The sequence below is a fragment of the Dermacentor andersoni genome, chromosome 1 (genome assembly GCF_023375885.2).
Source record: "Dermacentor andersoni chromosome 1, qqDerAnde1_hic_scaffold, whole genome shotgun sequence".
Taxonomy (NCBI): Eukaryota; Metazoa; Arthropoda; class Arachnida; order Ixodida; family Ixodidae; genus Dermacentor; species Dermacentor andersoni.
The window spans coordinates 51,162,440-51,181,619 of record NC_092814.1 but is presented as its reverse complement, the minus strand read 5'-3'; the positions used below and the strand labels follow the sequence as shown (position 1 = coordinate 51,181,619).

The following is a 19,180-nucleotide window of genomic DNA, read 5'->3' as shown; positions in this document are numbered from 1 at the left end:
AAAAAGATATATAGCAAAAAAAAAAAGTAGATTAGAAATCACTCTTTGCAGACGGTATTTCGTACGGCTCACCTCTAGAATCTTCAGAGGCACACCAAACTGACCACCAGCTGCTCCTCCAGTTGAGACTACAGGCACAACAAAGTGGTCACTCCAGACGAATTGTTCAACCTCATGAGCTGCACAAGGACCACCTGCAATGCAAGCATTGTACCATTGTTGTATCCCCAGTTTCCCATATTTCATGCTATCTCTATTATAATGGGCTGATGATGATAGGTTAATTATTAATTAAATAGTAAATTAATTACTAAGTAATTATTTGTATACTAGACAGGCAAGAACTCATCACTTCTAATGGTTTTTCAGCAAGGGAGGGTTAAATGACAAAAAGTTGCTACAGTCAAGCTCAATATGTTGATTTCATGTATGAAAGCTTGTAGAATACTGATGCTTCTAAAACTAATCTCAAGAGTTCAGCAAAATTGTTAGTTACATTGTGCAAAACTACCAGCTATAACAAAACATAAAACATAGTCTGTTCACCATGCTGCCCCGAAATTTGAATTTCTACTACTGCAATTATAACTTGATGGAGATTTTAACATCTAGGCTAGATTTAACCTCGCTTGCTGTATCATCATCAGAGGTGATTGTCAGTATTATCAGTCACCTTTGCTGAGCCCATTGCACACTGGACAAAATATTTTTTGTGTGAAAACAAAGAAAGGAAAAAGTTTGGACATTGAAACTGTTGTGACTGTTTCGGGTAATGCTCAAGTCAGTACGGGAGAGGGATAAATGCAGCAATTCCACCCGTGTGCTTGAACATAACTAAATGAAGATGTAACAATGTAGCTGCGCAGCAACTAGAAAAACATAAGTGACCTAATAAATAGAGTAAGTTAACGCTTTTAGCAACTATCTGAAAGCGATGCAGAACCCCCTTATGCTTAGAATGCATGTAGAGCTGTTTTTAAATGCTAAGAATTTCGCATCTAGTATGTCATATGTTCTTGTGTAGTCAACCTGTAGCCACAATGAAGAAAACAGAAGGGCTCTGCAAAGTAACGGAGGTTTGAAGGTGTAGTGAAGAAACACGCTATGTGTTAAGTTGCATACTGACTGCATGCACAGCTGGCAGTTCCCACAGTGTGTGCTCAGCCTCAAAGTCTCCAACAAAGCCATTTTTGCAAAAATACACAAAAGTAATTTCTCAATGCATTCTTCAGTGCCACCTTTATGTACCACTGAGAGAGGAGTGTAAAGAGGCCGTATAAAACACTTTGCACTTTTTTGCAATTTTTGTTATACTAAGTTTCTCTGTGTCCCTCCCGAGTTCAGTATAATAAAGTTTGACTGCAGCTTGTTGAGGACCGGTGCCGATAAATATGCCATTATCCTTTCTTTATTATTTTTTTCCTGCTGAATTAAATGCGAGTGCTGTGTTGTTGTGTAGTAGTGTAGGTAATTGTGCAGTGTCTGCAAGCATGAAACACTTTGTCTGTACTACTGTTCAACAGGCAGGTGACATCCTGTGGTAGGTGCATGCTATTCTCTGTCACTCTGATGCATACTGTCTTACCTTCTACCACGATGCATGTGTCAAAAGCACGTGCCACTGCACTTTCACGTTCTTTGACTGAATTCCCGAGGAACAGGTTTCTCCCGTAGTTGATTGCCGCAAAAGAACCATCACTGTTCTGCTGCACTTTGCCAGTGAACATCTGCAAAAGACAAGCTGCAGTTAGTTTCCTGAGCATAGGCTTCAACTGACCAATCTTCAACCTTGTCATCTCGCTTGGGCAGTATGTGGAAGACTCGAGGGTCAGTGTGGCCATTGTTGACTCGGCATTCATGAAATGTCCTGGCTACAACATCAGGTGCTCCAAAGAATCCTCCTGTGACAACAGCCAGGTTGGGCCTCTTTGCAAGCTCCTTGCCAATCTCCCTGGGAATTACAAGCGGAAATAAAAGTTAGCATTGGCTGAAAGATGGTGTGAATTGGTTGTGCAGTAAGTTTCGTACTAATGCCCTACCGTAATGTAGAATGCTGCTTGCTTTGTGGCGGGAAAAAACTACTGTTGCAGGGGTTCACTGAGCGTGCACTACTACTTGGAATGAAAACATTGTGCTGGATCTTATAATTGCCAGTCATGTAGGACTGCATGTTCATGCTGCTGCAATTGAGTGTGGTCAGCAGAATGGTTGGAAAAACTGTCTCAGTGCCTGGTAACGCAGTGGTGTTGGTGCTGACTATTGCTGTGCAAATATTTTGAGAGTTCAGACCAAAGCTGAAGCAGCCTACGGTTTGCAAATTTTGACCTGTATTTCATTGAAAGCAAAGTACAATGACACCTATGTACTGGCATTTGCGGACATGGATGACATGGCACAGGGCAGTCAAATCTGGCCAAAATGGCTGCTGGATACCAGGCACATCTGGTGGATGCAATAGACTTCAATTTGGGATAAACAATTTATACATGGCATGCTCAATCCCATCCTAGTGGAAATGGGTCCTACTTAGTATGGCAGGTGGATTCAGTGCTCACTGCATGTGTCTGTGTTGTAAATTATGTACGTTTTCTTGCTTACAATTACGTGCCAGTTAGTCACAGCCATGAAATTGTGCATGGTTTCCTGATACCCCTTTGCATTTAAAATCTCACAGTGCTTCTGCTATTGCATGTTCATGTTAAATATAAAATGGTAGCATTTAAAAGGAAATATCTTTTGCATCCGAGCATGGTTAGCACCTCAGTGAAGTTACTCAGTGGCCTTGCTGTTTTCGGTTTCTCTTCACTAATAACCTTATAATGTTTGTTTACACAATGGATAAGGTAAAAATGATGCAGCTGCCCAGCCTTTTCAATTTTGTGCACATAAGAAAAGTAGAAATTTAGGCCTTCACCCTGTTACTGTTAGCAATTCTTTGTCTTAGTACAGTAAACTCGACGTAATGTACATAGTCCCTTATCCTATTTTTGGTAGGGGTAGCACTTTCTTGCTACAGTAAACCCAATGTAATACCCTTATTCTCTGTTCGATGATCAACTTAGTCACTCTTGCTGTCCTCATTTCATATTTGTATGTGCAAGTTCCCAAACAGTTCAATGTTAAAATTAAGGAAGTATTACGGGGGTCGTGGATGCAAACTGTAGCAGTGGACAAAGAAGTGCACAAGTTTATGTGGCCCTTCTAATATCCCTGTTTTGATGTACTAAGTAGCATTCTTTTCTCCTTCTGTTTTTGTTTCTTGTATAAGTGTGGAGAGCACTGAATCACTTATATGCCTCTTTTTCTTGTCTCTGGATCAGATACAGTAACTGTGTGCATATGCAGAAATCATGTGCACTTTACCTGGGCCATATTCTGACTTTCATGCAATGGCTGCCTTAAAGCTGTGTGTCCTGACTGGCTGATGCAGCAAAAGCGTGTGTGCCGCTTCCAATGCCACAAAGTTTGTTGGTGCTGCTTCAAAAAAGGGTGTGCTTCGCAACAACTTATTTGGAAGTACCTTACAGGAATTGGGCATGGGGGTTATCCCAAGCGGGAGCGATGCTGACTTCAATGAGAAGCTGGAGATGTTAACCTGGCTGATGACTATCAACGCTGCACTAGCAAGAAAGTGGAAAATTTGCACATCAAGCAAAAAGAAAACAAAGAAGCAACACCTTGTCCACTGTAGATATTCTTAGAAGATTCCCTAGTTATATTCAGCATGAATGAGCATCTAATCTGATGTGTGTTCCATGGCTTTTAAAATAAAGCAACCTGCTGTGACCCTTGAAGTCACACTTGTACAGCAGTGATAAATGTGAGGTTGGGTCACTGCAATTGCTGCGAAGCTTTGGCCCATGTAATGCTTTCTTTTTGCTTGTATTTTAAGAACCTTTTTCAATAAGTTACGTAATCACTATGTTTATTGTCCTTGCTAAAATCAAATGGGGACTTGTAAAACTTTCTTCACACGGCTTCTTCTTGTCAAGGCAAGCAGGTATGTGTGCATATGTCATAACTAAGCTAGCACAGCTCCTGCTGCATCAGTCAATGAGCACGTGCCAGATGGACAGTATTTATGGTGACTGAAGTTGGAATATAAACCCTGTATTCTCGGGTATGAATAAGAGCAAAAGAACCGCACCACGGTGTCCCGTAGGTAATGTGTGTTTGCACAGCATGTATTAGAAGAGCTAGGGTGCCTCTGGAACAACATATATTTGAAATGGGAATTCTTGTGTATGGTGTTGCCTTGTTCAAACAGGCCACTGGAAACGTCACTGCCATTGCCTGTGCTGAACTCAAACAAGGCATTATAGTTATGTATGTGGCTTTCTATCTAAATATTTCTCTAAAACTTTGCTAAATGAATAACCTGGTCCATGATATGCTGCACTAACATTTCACTGGTGAGAAGTTTATCTACTGATTTTGCACAGGTACGTTTCTTGTACACGTTGGTGAGGAAAGGTGAATGCACCTTTGAAGCAATGATTCTAGTGCACCAGACACTCTTGGGGGGTCTCACCGACCAAAATTACCTTTCTAGGGCTGTAAAAGTTCAGCATTGGTAGGCCTAAATGATACTATGCACTCTTGTACTTGCTTCATGGGGCATTTGTTTTTTACTCATTGCATTTTTATGGGGATCTCTAATAAAATTATGGTTTTGTGCTGTTTGTAGCTGCTCCTAAGTTTGGAAGGCACATGTTTTCATTTGGTGATTGTGCAGCATAATCAAAAATGCTACAACTGCTTGAATGTTTGAGAGCTCACTGGACAATTTTTAGTTTCCATGATATCTCTGCCTTTATTTGTTAGGTGTGTACAACTGAAATAAATGCTGTAACGCACCTGCATATTTCGACTGATCTTGTTGACTGCAGCTTGCTGCTCCCAGCTATGTACACGCATGTTTCCAGAGATGGAATTTCCTTCTTGATGAAACTTACCTGCAAATAGCAGAAGAAATATATATATAATGTCAGGCCGTGAACACACTGTGGACAAAGGTGACCTAAGCTACTGAAGGGTGGCATGCTATTCACCAAGCATTGCATTGTGGCTTCTGCGGCAGCATCCTTTGGGGTTTCTGAAGTGTCAGGGCTTGTTGCTCGCCTTATCCGGATCCTCAGTATGTTTTCAAATTCGGGGTTATCCCTCTGAAAAGAAATATGATAGACTGCATGTAGGTTTTTTTAAAGCTTGCTTGTTTTAGGTTGATTTCTTTATATGGTTTCTTTTGTCTCTAAAGTGTGGCTAAGTTACCACAATCGTAATTTAAGCAGTCCTGTGCCGTAGTCATAATCACTTAAATTTTTTTTATTTATTTATTTATTTAAAATACCTTACAGGCCCATTTAAGGGCATCAGGTAAGGGGGGACAGAAAGTAAGTGTTTCAACAGGAGTAAACAATATAAATATCAATACAGGCAGTCGCAAGATAAGTAACGCAAAGTCAAAAAAAATTTTTGTCTAGGCTAAGCCTTAGACAGCGTAAACACAGTAATATACTCATACACACAAAAAATACAAGTGTGAAAAATGGAAGGAAAGCAGGTCAATAACATCCTTATACAATGTTTCTACAGGAAGCTTTGCGATTTTTCGCGAAAGGTGTCTCGATTTGTTAAGCATGCAATGTTATCAGGAAAACTGTACCATACGGTTATCGCACGTGGCAGTGCTGATGCGTTAAATGACAGTGTATTGCCGAATATGCGCTTGAAACTTTGGCTATTGTTAAGGCGACGTGACGTGCGCGCTGGTACTTCAAGTGGCAACACATGAGGTCGATTACAATGAACATATCTATGGAAAAGGCAAAGAAGACTTATCATGCGGCGAGTTTCAAGTGGCTGGAGCGAAATATCTGCTTTAATCTTAGTTACGCTGCAAGTTCTGTCGTAGTTGCTTGTGATGAAGCGCGATGCTCTGTTTTGAATTGATTCTAGCATATCAACTAAATAATTTTGATGTGGTGACCATACTGATGACGCAAATTCTAACTGTGGGCGAACAAAAGTCTGATATGCTAATTTACGAACTGTAGCAGGGGATTTACGCAAGTTCCGTCGAAGATAACCCAGAGTTTTTGAAGCTCTTGCGGAGATAGCTGTTATGTGTGTACTCCAGGAAAAATGAGTTGTAAGTTCAATACCAAGGTACTTGTAGGACGATGTCGGAGGTACGGCGGTGTTATTTAGGACGTAAGAAAAGCGAGAGTTTGAATGTTTTCGTGAGAAGGACATAACTTTACATTTGTCTGAGTTCAGGGTCATCTGCCATGTACTGCACCAGGAACAAATGAAAGGCCTTGGCATGTGATATCAAAAGAAAAAAAAAAGAGCAGTGTCAGCACCGAAGTGTCAAGTCAGTTATGTGTCCACTCTGGGACTAGAGTATTCACATTGAAGCAAATTCTGAGTGATCTTAATGCAAATGAATTCTTGTATCATATATTTCTGTTAGCAGTGCATGTAGTCTGCATTTCTAGTAGTTCTGTCTTTAGCAGGTATGTATGATACAACCAGTGAGATTAGGTACTTTCTGTGTGCACACTTGACTGGCTAGCAGCAACATTTTCACACTAGAATAATGCAACACCTTTTGGCCAATTTTTGGTGACAGCTTACTTGCTGCAATTATTTTGTATAGCTATTCTTTGGAACTAACTAGAAGCTAAGATACCTGCATGGCTGTTTTAATAAGTGGTTATGATAGAAAACATGCAATAACTGGCACATTCTAGCTTTTTAAAGGCTCTTCGCAGTTGCCAGTAAAAGCGAGTTGCTACTTACCGAAATGATGTCATTGCCCATTAGTGATGTAAACCAGCATGGAATTGGGCAGTCATCACACTTGACCAGAACTACACGCTTCCTGTGTTCAATATAGAATACCTGAAATAATTTGGCTTCAGTTAGTGCTGTTGAAAGTAACGTTGGGCATTGCAACTCACCTGTTGTTCAGAGGTGCGTGATGCTGTGAATTCCTTTGTAATCAAAACAATTACAACTTTGGCCTGAACAGCCTTTTGTTGGAATCGAGTCAATTTTTCTAGTTTCTCTCCCGCAAGCATAGATACAACGCTCGCATCACTGGCCTGGGATGTAAGGCGGCACACAGAACGACCTTCTGTGACAGAATATGTGGCATATCCTGTGAAAAGAAAGGTTTACGTTTGTGAGAGGCTATACATTTATGACAGTCTGAAATCCAGCTTTTGGCAGATGACACGACTTACCAGGTGCTTCCTGCTCTCGAAGTGAGCTTAGCCGCTTGTGTTCCAGGATGCGGTTGTTGGCCTCCCTGTAAGTGTCACTAAAGACTCTTTCACCCTCTGGAATGGGTGCAAGCTCCCGAGGTGTATTAGGGTTGGTGGGAATGCTTTCCGTGTCTGAACAGCTGTCTCTTGCTTCATTCAACTCTGTTGTGCTCCAGACCCTGAACCCATCTTGCTCAAGCATTCTTGCAATAACTTGTACCTGTGAAGAACACGCTGTGTTAGGAAACTCTTTTGCAGAAGCAGATGTGCAGGATGCGTACCATCTCCTTTTGTTTGGGATGTGCCGTTATCACAATGAGCTCCTTGGTCTCCACAGGTTCGAGCGATTCTGTTGTACAAATGGCAGCGGTTGCTTCTGATATAGAACTGACTCGCATTGTTGACTGCTCCTCAACGGTGGCGAGAGTGCCTATGTGAGAAATTCGCTTGATCTGCAACCAAAAAACAGCATGTTGGGCATTGTCCAAACACAAAAATGTCTCTCTCTGCTACCTTTAAGCTGGATGTCTTGCTTCGACGTTCGGCAATTTGTTCCCTCTTGACTGTCTGTCTGTAGCGTTCAGCAATCTCTTTGGCAACTCGCTTCAAGTTAGTTTCATCCCACACTCTGTAGTCATATTTGTACCCTTCTCCCGTAGGAGTAGAGCCAGTAGGTGCTCCAAGGTCAGGGCTCTGATCGATTGGCCTGTTCTGCTTGCCCTGGCCGGTCTCATGTTCTGAAGCCTTCCAAGCTGCAATGTACTGAGTGGATGCAAACTGAATAGCAAGGCACTCTGGTGGCCACGTCTCGAGGAAGTTGACAGGGATGATCACTTTGTGAAGCACATCTGCTAGCTTGACCTATGTGGGAAAAAAGACTTAGCCATTAGAATATGTACACATCACACAACATTGCATGCTTTTGCCAAAAACACTTGCCTCTCGGTTTGTCCACTGTGTCTTGCCGTACATGGGACTGATCAGAGGTACAAATAAGTGGCACTCGCTCACTGCATAATTGAGTGCATCCTGCCAGTCGCTTCCGATCTTGATCTCATCAATGTCCTAAGATTATGCACACAAAGCATGATTACAAATGCTGCAATCACTTCAACAAAATCTGTAAATTGGTACTCACTAGGTATACACTGAAGTTCATTTTGTGCAACTCCTGCTTGAGGTTCAGAGCATGTTGTGCCGTCTCGGCTCGTACATAACTTATAAGAATGGGCTTTGGTTCATTTCTGGAATGAAGAGGACGACCATTATTGAAGCTATATATAGAATATGTTCTCAGCAGTTCCTTGGTGGCTCACAAAAAACAGTTTGCAGCAGATTTATAGTTAACAACAATTGTGAAATAAGGAACCAGAAAATGCAGTTCAAGGTCGTTGTGTGCTTATGTGCTTTCCCCTATGTGTCTTTGCAAAACAATAATATTTTCAAGGTGATTGTTCCATCATGCTGTGCGTTGTTATTTCTATTTTTTTGCCACATGCATGCAGCAAAATGGAATCGCCTCCATCACTGCTCTGTCGCTTTCAGAAAGGCAGTAAATGACTCTATCCATTAAACACTCATCTCTGTAATGCCATAGGGTGCTGAGAGTGTGTAAATAAATAAATAATGTGTGAATGCATTGGCATAATTAACTGTTAGAGACAAGTTCACCGCATACAATTTGCAGTCTACAGATGAGTTGCATAGACATCCGAAATGAAAGTTCCTTCATTCATTCCATAGTTCAACATCAGCTTGAATGCAGAAGAAGCTAGCTCAATATACCAGTAGGCCACAGATGCAGCACTGCAAAAGTGTACTCGACTACTGGTTTTGCATATTGTGTGATGACCCATGCTGTTCTTAGGCAAAGTGCATGCATTGGTGGTGCAACGAGGCCATGTAGTGTGCAGTTCAGGGGCAGTGGCTCATAACGCAGGTGGCGCAGCTGCGTGTGCTTCGTCACATCGCTCGTGGCTTTGTTGCATCATGTGTGCAAGTAATACACCCCATACATTTTGTTAGGCAGGATGAACTAACTGCCAGCAAACTAAATGGCTCATTTAATGTTTGTGCACTACCTGTCCCTGACCAAACAAGGTAAGTGTGCTGACCAAACAAGGTAAGTTGCAATGTGTGTTCAGTGATGCTGATATGTTTCCACATTGCCGAATATTAAAGCACCCTGTAGTCTGTGCATATCGGGCCGTGTTTTCTGCAACGAAGTGTTCAAAAAAAAAAAAAAAGGAACAGGAGAGGGCGTCCTAAAAACATTCTCCCTCAGCCATGCCACCTGGCAGAACTCAGTAATTCAATGAACTCTAACATATGACGAAAATAAAGTTTTTCCTCCTCCTCTCTCTCCCTGAGCATTTTGCTATAAGCTCTTCGCAATATGACAGACTATCTGGCTAGTCCAGGTTCTCTAACATGTGAGCCACACTTTAACGAATAAGTCAGCAGTTTAAGTTGTAATGCGATACAGCGGCACGATAGCTGGTGCAATATGCGCAGTAAGTTTTGCACTGTAGTAAACATTTGAAGATGCATACGACCAATAAGAGAACTTAAATCGGGACGCCCTCTGCAATTGGGATGACGACGCGCCAGAAGACGAGAAAGGTGCCAACGCCAGTGTTATCTAAAGCCCCTCCAACCATGTGCCAGTACCGCTTTCTGTGAAAACGTGTATGGAGGGGCTTTAGCTTGATCTAGTACAGAAAGTCGAGCAGGCGTCAGCCATTCATAGCAGCTCTCAGGCGCAGTACTGTTCTCTGCTGTAGCATTGCGGTGGAGTGCTTGGGACAGCTCCCCATGGCGCCCATGTATTGATATAGGTAACCACAAGGGCGCCGCCATGTTGCTACTCTGTGCAGGCGCGCTGGCGGAAGCTATGTGATGCAGTTCTGACGAGACGCCCAATCAACGTGAACCCAAGCCTGATGATGATGATGATAAAGATTATGTGCTTTCCCCTTTGTATCGCGATGCACTCTAACCGTTATGTTAAAAAAAAAAGAGAGAAACGGAAAAAGAAAATCCTTAGTAAGGTGGCACTATCTAGTTAAAGCGCCTGCTAACGCATCCTTTTACACACCGTAAATATTACATCAATATTTTCTAAATAGCCGCCCGATCTCTCAAAAAAATATATGGAATGAACTTTACATGTTTATACGCACATGCTATGTGTTCATGTTTTTACATAATATTTTTACTATATTTAGCTTTATAGAATTGAGTCGTAGCAACATGGCGGCGCCTTTGCGGTTTCTACTTCTTTCATTAGCTTTTCCTCCAGAGTTAGTATACTAACTCTATGGCCTGAGGTAAAATTTACGCCAATCTATCGGTCCCGAGTTTGGATCCTCGTGGCGCACGGCGAATTATTATTATTATTTTCCCTTTTATAAGCTTCTCGCCAAGCACTTTGGGATCCCTACGACAGTCGCCGGTGAACATCAAAACGACTAGTGGAGGGCAACAGATCTAGTAACGTTGGTGGAGGGAGCCCATAGCAGCTGTCGCTGTAAAACAGCACACGTGCACACATGACGAGTGACGGAGCTCTTGTGATAATGATGATGATCTAGTGGCATCCCCTTTGTCGGTGATGAATAGTCGCCTAGCTTGCTTGAGTTACTCAGGAATGCTATAGATGCTTTTAATTCCAGCATTTTGTATACATCTCCTTAATCTTTTTTTTCTCTTCCTCAAAACTTGTCTACCTTGTACCGTAATGCCTGTAACGGATCCGGTCGTGTAAATCTTGTCCCTGCTTTTTTTTTTCCACCACTACTCTAAACGTCTCTTGCTCTTGCTTGGTAGTAGACTATGCAGCTGCATCTGGCTGAGCTTTTACCAGCAGACACTTGAACGCCCTTTCATCTTGTGTTTTCCTTCGGCCACACTAAAATAAGTCCAAGTGGTAAGTAACGTAACCCACAATCTCGATTCCTTTCCGTCTCCTTTCTTTTTTTTCCCACCTCTTTAACGTGGAGATAAGTGCACCCATTTATACAGGTTGTCCCACATAACTTGAGCCAAAGCTTTAAAAATGAAAGGCACTCCGGATGCGAGTTGAACCGAATGCATAATGTTGGCACTGGCCTTAGTTACTCAGGCTATATTTATTTTCCCCTTAACTAACGGATTAGTTATGTTTAATTAATAAACTTTTTAAGTATTGCCTGCACACCGCAAGTGTGATACGCAAAGTTGTAGAGCACCTTGAGAAACCTCTCAATAAATTGTTTACAACATGACATACATCACGTGGTCCTTTTTTCCGCGTTCCAAAATAAGCCCACGAAATATGAAGAAATACCATGTGACGGGGCGCTTGCGGACTGTTATTGTGCAGCTCTCAAGCATGCGATGGATGAACAAGGTTGGCCATAGAGTATTACTATATTACTCTGTGGGTCGGCTGCAGCGAGACTGGCCCCCGACAGGGCGTCATGCCTGGTGTAGGTATCTGGGCATGTGGCTCTTATCGCATGACGGTGCAAACGCCCTGCTGCAGGCCAGTCTCGCTGCAGCCGACTTTGTTCATCCATGGCACGCTTGAGAGCAGCACAATAACAATGCGCAAGCGACCCGTCACGTGGCATTTTTTCATACTTCGCGGGCTATCTTTGGAACGCGGAAAAAAGGACCACGTGAGATATATCGTGTTCGGAACAATTTATTGAGAGGTTTCTTAAGGTGTTCTACAACTTTGCATGTCACAGTTGGGGTCTGCAGCCAATACTTAACAAGTTCATTAATTAAACATAACTAATCCTTTAGTTAAGGGGAAAATAAAAAAATTGCCTGAGCAATTCTAGGCCAGTGCCTACATTATGCATTCGGTTCAACTCGCGTCCGGAGTGCCTTTCATCTTTGAAACTTTGGCTCAAGTTATGTGGGACGACCTGTATATTTCGAACAGGCAAATCCCACACACATTCGGCGCGGTGCTGTGCCTTCGGTCCCCGAGTGCGCTGCGCTGGCCTCAAGTGACCGCTATCGCTTCTCGCGTGTGGGGGCTGTTTCAGAGGCACTCGGCATTCCGTGGTCTATTTATCTGTGTAATCAAGACATGCAGGCCTAGTGCTGCTCGCGATAACAAACCGCAAAGCCTTTACGCGCAAGAAGTCAACTGCTCCCTTGTGTACCGCGTGTCAATTATTCCCGTGCCATCGGCACGCTGGGAGCTCGAACTTTCATCGCGTCACGCCACGCCACTTATTTGGGCACGGTGCGCGAGTACTCCGCATGCGGGAAACGGCCCAGCCACGTGGGCACGGCCGCCGCGGCTGCGATAGGTTGAAAACAGGTACTGGCTACTGGATTTGCTAGTGCCAGTGTCGGGCACATTGGGATGCAGGAGTAGCGTGATCGGCTCCGCGTGCGTGTTCTGTTTGATCAAGGGAAGCTGCACACAGTTGGCGCTTTAGTGGTATAACCGGGCTGAATGCAAATGGGGGGGTGGGGGAGGGGGCGCAGTGAACATGCGCTACTAAAATGTGCAACGAGGAGACGACGTTCAACCACGCTGAACAAAAAACTAGGGAACCCAAGCTTGTAGAAACACGTACCACACTACATGCAGGAAAAGTGCACATACAGTCCTCCGCAATGTGAACAAGCAGACACCCCATGCAACTGGCTCGACCTCGCTCCGTGCGGCCGTGACGAGTAATACAGCTACGTGGGAGCAAGCAGATAAAATGTTCAAGTCTGCATAAGGAATTAAATACAAGCATGTACGGAGTGTCCGGCAGTATACTTTAATACGCCGTTTGTTTCAACAGGGATAAACGAAAATTCCAAAAATATTGCTACGGAACAATATGTGCGATCACGAAAAGGCGAGCAGTGCGAAGACGACGACGACGATGAGAAGCTAGCGCGGGCTGTTGCCAGGCTCTTGGCCAAGCGCAGCGTATTTTCTTGTAAATATACTTGTACATAGCTTTTCGTCTGCGTCTTCCTACGTAACATATCTGGTGGAGGTGGACGTTCCCTGTACCTCGTCACGGAGCTTCGCAGTGGACGGTACGTCGAGCCTTCCTTCATGGCTCCCGGCGACGACAACCGGACTCCCCCGGCTCCGACACCTGCTGCCACTTCGACGACCTACATCACTCTCCCCGCTCCCCGTGATCCTGGCGTATTCTCCGGCAAAGATGGGGAAGACGTCGATGACTGGATCAGCCTGTATGAACACGTCAGCCGCAATAATCGGTGGGACCCTACTATTATGCTCGCCAACGTAGTCTTTTACCTCGGTGGCACACCTAGAGTTTGGTATCGCACGCACGAAGATGAGCTCACCAGTTGGGATTCACTTAAGACACAGCTTCGGGACTTGTTCGGCAACCCCTACGGTCACCAACTTGCCGCGCAGAAGGCGCTTTCCGGCCGTGTGCAGACGTCAACAGAGCCCTATGTCACGTACATTCAGGACGTCTTGGCTCTGTGCCGCAAAGTTGACACCCACATGACTGAGTCAGACAAGGTTGCCCGCATCCTCAAAGGCATTGCCGATGACGCCTTCAACTTGCTCGTTTGCAACAACGTAGCGACGGTGGATGCTGTTATAAAAGAGTGCCGCCGCCTGGAACTCGCTAAAAGCCGACGTATTGACCAGCAGTTTGCCCGTCGGCCCAACACCCCAGCGACATCTTCCTGTGCCGACACTCCTCGTCCCAACAACATTGCCGATGTTACCAGGATCGTCCGGGTAAGATCGAGGCCGCCTATCCGGCTGCCTTCGACTCCAGTCACACGAACACATCTGCAGTCACGGTCTCACTGATCCAGGTAGTTGTCCGCCAAGAGTTCGAAAACATGGGTCTTCACACCATCTGCTCGGCCCATCGTCCTGATACCCGCCCGCCTTCTTCGATTCCGCCCCGCCCCGCACCTTCTTACCCACCACGTTTCCGCAACCCATCTGAATGGCGCACTGCTGACGACAAGCCCATTTGTTTCCACTGCCATCGAATCGGGCACATTTCTCGGCACTGTCGCAGTCGCTGGAGTTCCCCGACCCGGTCTACTTATACCGCCTACTCTCGCCCCCCAGGTGGCCCTTCTCGTCCCTATGCCGCACGCTCCGATAACGCCGCCGCTGATTCTCCTGCACCGAACCGCTCCTATTCTCGTTCGCCTTCGCCCCAACAACGACAATCTCGTTCTCCCCAGCCCCGTCGCTCCTATTCGCAGACTCCCTTCGGACGCCGCTCCCAGCCGGAAAAGTAGACGATGCAGCGCCTCGAGGTGACGCTGCATTGCTCCCTACGCCGCCAAATCCTCTACTGACGTTGCCCACTCATCTGAACCTTCTTGACGTGCAAGTCGACGGTGTTTCTGTGTCTGCACTCATAGACACTGGGGCGCATTTGTCCGTAATGAGCGCTGAGCTTCGTAACCGGCTCAAGAAAATTTTCACGCCCGCCACGACGCCTGTTGTCCGTGTCGCCGATGGCGGAACAGCCCCCGTAATTGGTATGTGTACCGCCCGCGTCTCCTTCGCCGATCGCTCAACAATCGTGCTATTCACAGTCATCGCCCACTGTCCCCATGACATCATCCTCGGCTTAGACTTCCTCTCCGCACATTCTGCTCTCATCGATTGTTCCACCAGTACTCTCCGCCTTGACCTGCCTGTCCTGGATCCTGCTGAACCACACCCCAGTCGCCTCAGTTCCGTCGACTTCGTTCGCTTGCCACCTTCGGCACTGACCTACGTTGACCTAGTGTCTTCCCCACCAGTCCCCGACGGTCACTACATCGCGGCTCCTATGCAAGACGTCCTCCTTACACACGGGATCACAGTACCTCATACAGTTTTATCTATTACGGCGAATTGCGTCTGCCTGCCAGTGCTCAACTTTGGCTTGACGACACAAGTGCTGCCACGCGGGATGTCTCTGGCCCAGCTTTGCTCATTCGCGGATCACTCAGTAGCATCCATTGCAGTAGACGACACTTCATCCGATGCTCCTCTACCACCGCAGTCGGCAAATTGTACCATCGCTGACTTACAGAAAATGATTGCGCCCGACTTGCCGTCCGAGCACGCTCGTGAACTCTACCGCGTTCTGCTTTCATACCACGATAGTTTTTTCTTTAACGATCGTCCTTTGGCCCTAACTACAGCTGTCAAACATCGCATTAATACCGGCGATGCCCCTCCTATTCATCGCCGCCCCTATCGAGTGTCACCAGCTGAGCGTCAAGTTATTCACGCAGAAGTTCGCAAAATGCCAAGAACATCATTGAACCATCATATAGTCCATGGGCGTCACCTGTTGTACTGGTCAAAAAGAAGGATGGCTCATGGCGCTTTTGCGTGGACTATCGGCACCTTAACAGGGTTACCAAAAAGGACGTGTATCCCCTACCTCGGATTGATGACGCCCTTGACTGCCTCCACGGTGCTCGCTATTTCTCCTCTATTGACCTTCGCTCCGGCTACTGGCAGATTACCGTGGACAATCACGACCGCGAGAAGACTTCTTTTGTAACACCCGACGGTCTTTATCAATTCAAAGTGATGCCGTTCGGTCTATGTAACGCCCCTGTCACTTTTGAACGCATGATGGACTCCCTTCTTCACGGTTTCAAATGGTCCACGTGCCTGTGCTACTTGGATGACGTTATCATATTCTCCCCAACGTTCGCTAGGCACCTCGAGCGCCTCTCAGCAGTCCTGGACGTTTTTCGTCGAGCCGGTCTGCAACTCAACGCATCGAAGTGTCAATTCGGCCGTCGCCAGATTACCGTCCTTGGACATCTCGTTGATGCGAACGGAGTGCAACCGGACCCAGGCAAGATCAATGCTGTTGCGCACTTCCCTGTTCCGAAGTGTGTCAAAGATGTGCGCAGCTTCATCGGCCTTTGTTCGTACTTCCGCCGTTTCGTGAGAAATTTCGCCGCCATAGCACGACCACTAACCGAGCTTTTGAAGAAAGACGCCCCTTTCCAGTGGGGCGATAACGAGGCCTCTGCATTCTCACATCTAATCGACATTCTCACAACGCCTCCCGTTCTGGCCCATTTCGATCCTTCTGCGCCTACCGAAGTCCGTACTGATGCCAGCGGTCACGGAATTGGCGCAGTACTGGCACAACGCCAGCATGGCCACGACCGTGTTATCGCTTACGCCAGCAGGCTCCTCTCACCCGCGGAGCGCAACTATTCCATCACTGAGCGTGAGTGTCTGGCCCTAGTTTGGGCGGTTGCGAAATTCCGCCCATACTTATATATATGGCCGACCCTTTTCCGCTGTCACAGACCATCACGCGCTTTGCTGGTTATGCTCACTGAAAGATCCTACAGGAAGACTTGGTCGCTGGGCCTTACGCCTCCAAGAATATTCATATACTGTCACCTACAAATCTGGCCGACTACACAAGGACGCTGACTGCCTGTCTCGTTACCCGGTAGACGAGCCTGGCGACGCCGACAGTAGTACTGCCAACGGCATTTTCTCTGTGTCTGCCTTCGCTAACATCGCCGATGAGCAGTACCGAGACCTATCGCTGCGAGCACTTATCGAGCGTCTGCGCTCAACACCTACCGACGCATCCGTTCGCCGATATGTCCTCCAGGGCGGCATTCTGTATCAAAGGAACTTCCTCCCTGACGGCTCTGATCTTCTTCTTGTCGTGCCAAAACAGCTACGACAGACTGTGCACTTTGAGGTGCATGACGCACCCACTGCAGGACATCTTGGGGTAACCCGAACGTACGACCGCGTCCGCCGCCGCTTCTATTGGCCTGGTCTCGCTCGCTCCGTTCGACGCTATGTTGCTGCCTGTGATCCCTGCCAGCGTCGGAAAACACCTCAGGTGCTACCTGCCGGTCATCTCCAGCCGATCACCGTCCCTGTAGAACCGTTCTTTCGTGTTGGATTAGACCTACTCGGTCCCTTTCCCACGTCATCCTCTGGGAACAAATGGGTAGCCGTCGCGACTGATTACGCCACCCGATACGCTATCACTCGGGCTCTCCCTACCAGTTGCGCCACTGACGTCGCGAACTTTCTCTTGCGTGACATTATCTTGCTTCATGGCGCCCCGCGACAGCTGCTTACTGACCGTGGTCGAAACTTCCTCTCGAAAGTTATCGCTGACATTGTGCGTTCCTGCTCCATTCAACACAAACTGACTACCTCATACCATCCTCAAACCAATGGCCTGACAGAGCGGTTAAACCGTACTCTTACCGATATGCTGTCCAAGTACGTTTCCAAAGACCACCACGACTGGGACATTGCCCTTCCTTACGTAACATTTGCGTACAATTCTTCCCGGCACGACACCGCCGGATTTTCTCCATTTTATATACTGTACGGTCGCGAACTGACCTTGCCCCTAGACACGGCACTTCCTCCTGCTGCGATCTCAACAAGCGAGTATGCGCGCGACGCCATCGCCCTCGCCGACCATGCACGCCAGCTTGCCCGTGCTCGACTGACGGCCTCACAAGCCACTCAGCAGTGTCATTACAACGCCCGCCATCGTGACGTACAGTTTTCGCCTGGTGCGCTCGTGCTCCTGTGGTCGCCCTCCCGTCACGTCGGACTTTCAGAGAAGCTCCTTTCGCGATACACAGGGCCCTACCGCGTGCTGCGCCAGGTGACGCCTGTGACTTACGAAATTGCTCCTGTGGGTTCAACCTCGTCCTCTCTTCTGGCATCAAGTGATGTCGTGCATGTCAGTAGGCTCAAGGCCTACTACACTGCTTCCGAGTCCGATCTTTAGTCGCTCCGGGACGGCGCTTTTGCAGCCGGGGGCAGTGCTACGGAACAATATGTGCGATCACGAAAAGGCGAGCAGTGCGAAGACGACGACGACGATGAGAAGCTAGCGCGGGCTGTTGCCTCTTGGCCAAGCGCAGCGTATTTTCTTGTAAATATACTTGTACATAGCTTTTCGTCTGCGTCTTCCTACGTAACAATATTACTACTGGAAAAGAAGTAAAGAATTTTCAGCGCCGGGGCCCATATATTCGCAAGAAAGCTCTTACGCTAGAACCGTTCGTAAGAGCAAATGCCAGCGAATCGTGATGTTGGACATATCAAACAAGGCGGCCGGCCAATAGCAAATAACACAAATGGACATCTTTGCGAATTTGGCATCTGAATTCGAACTCAAAGTAACGCAAGTAACACAGCGCAGTAAGGACGAGGGACAAATCGAGACAGGACAAGCGCTTTTCAAAGCTTTTCGGTCGCAAGGGCTGTTTGCCACTGCATGGCCGGCAGCCATGGCTAATAATATGCCCAACATCACGATTCGCTGGCATTACGAATAGTTCTAGAGTAAGAACGTTCTTGAAGCAGGTCGAGACCACTACCAGCGGCGGAAAACGTGCGCCAGTGCGTGATAGTACCGTTGACCAGAAATGTTTTCGGTGCACGGTATCCGGAAAGAAATTATATTTCGCCGTGGCCAACGCATCTGGCCCTAGAATGGAAACGTGCACCACCGCACAAGAGAAACAGCGAGGAATGCAACCTTATTTTTCACTATTATTACGGTTGGATGTACGCGGAATACAATTCGCAAACTAAGTGCCATTTAATTAGCGGTATTATGATGCATGCGATTTCGCGATCAAAACAATGCATTCCTCAAGGTGCGACCACTTTTCCTAACTGGTGCTGTGTTTAATGCTAGCTTCCCGATACTTGGCCCTAACATGTGCCGTGAAACACTCCATGTCGTGTATTGTACCGGGCAACCTCCATGTCTTGGGTATACAGGACTAGTTGGAAAGCCGTTGTATTTAGCGGCACGTCTTGGGATAAGACAACTTGAAGCAGGAATTAGTTTAAAACATGTCATCTCAAGCGACCGAATCAATATATAAGTTCCTATTTGCGTTTCGCTCATTTACTAATGCCCGTC

The 19,180-nt window shown here is 46.5% G+C and overlaps 1 protein-coding gene across 2 annotated transcripts in view; it reads right to left on the bottom strand.

The window, feature by feature from the left end:
- The window catches only part of LOC126545357 (uncharacterized), a 111,295-nt gene that overhangs the window by 887 nt on the left and 91,228 nt on the right, over positions 1–19,180 (bottom strand). For both annotated transcript variants that reach the window (XM_072288557.1, XM_072288548.1), the window contains 12 exons: positions 8,410–8,515; positions 8,211–8,336; positions 7,785–8,132; positions 7,553–7,723; positions 7,251–7,491; positions 6,966–7,165; positions 6,805–6,906; positions 5,052–5,165; positions 4,858–4,955; positions 1,789–1,951; positions 1,586–1,727; positions 73–194 (listed from right to left, as the gene is read on the bottom strand). In XM_072288557.1, the coding sequence (XP_072144658.1) occupies positions 73–194; positions 1,586–1,727; positions 1,789–1,951; positions 4,858–4,955; positions 5,052–5,165; positions 6,805–6,906; positions 6,966–7,165; positions 7,251–7,491; positions 7,553–7,723; positions 7,785–8,132; positions 8,211–8,336; positions 8,410–8,515 (1,933 nt within the window). The remainder of the gene's footprint in view (positions 1–72; positions 195–1,585; positions 1,728–1,788; positions 1,952–4,857; positions 4,956–5,051; positions 5,166–6,804; positions 6,907–6,965; positions 7,166–7,250; positions 7,492–7,552; positions 7,724–7,784; positions 8,133–8,210; positions 8,337–8,409; positions 8,516–19,180) is intronic.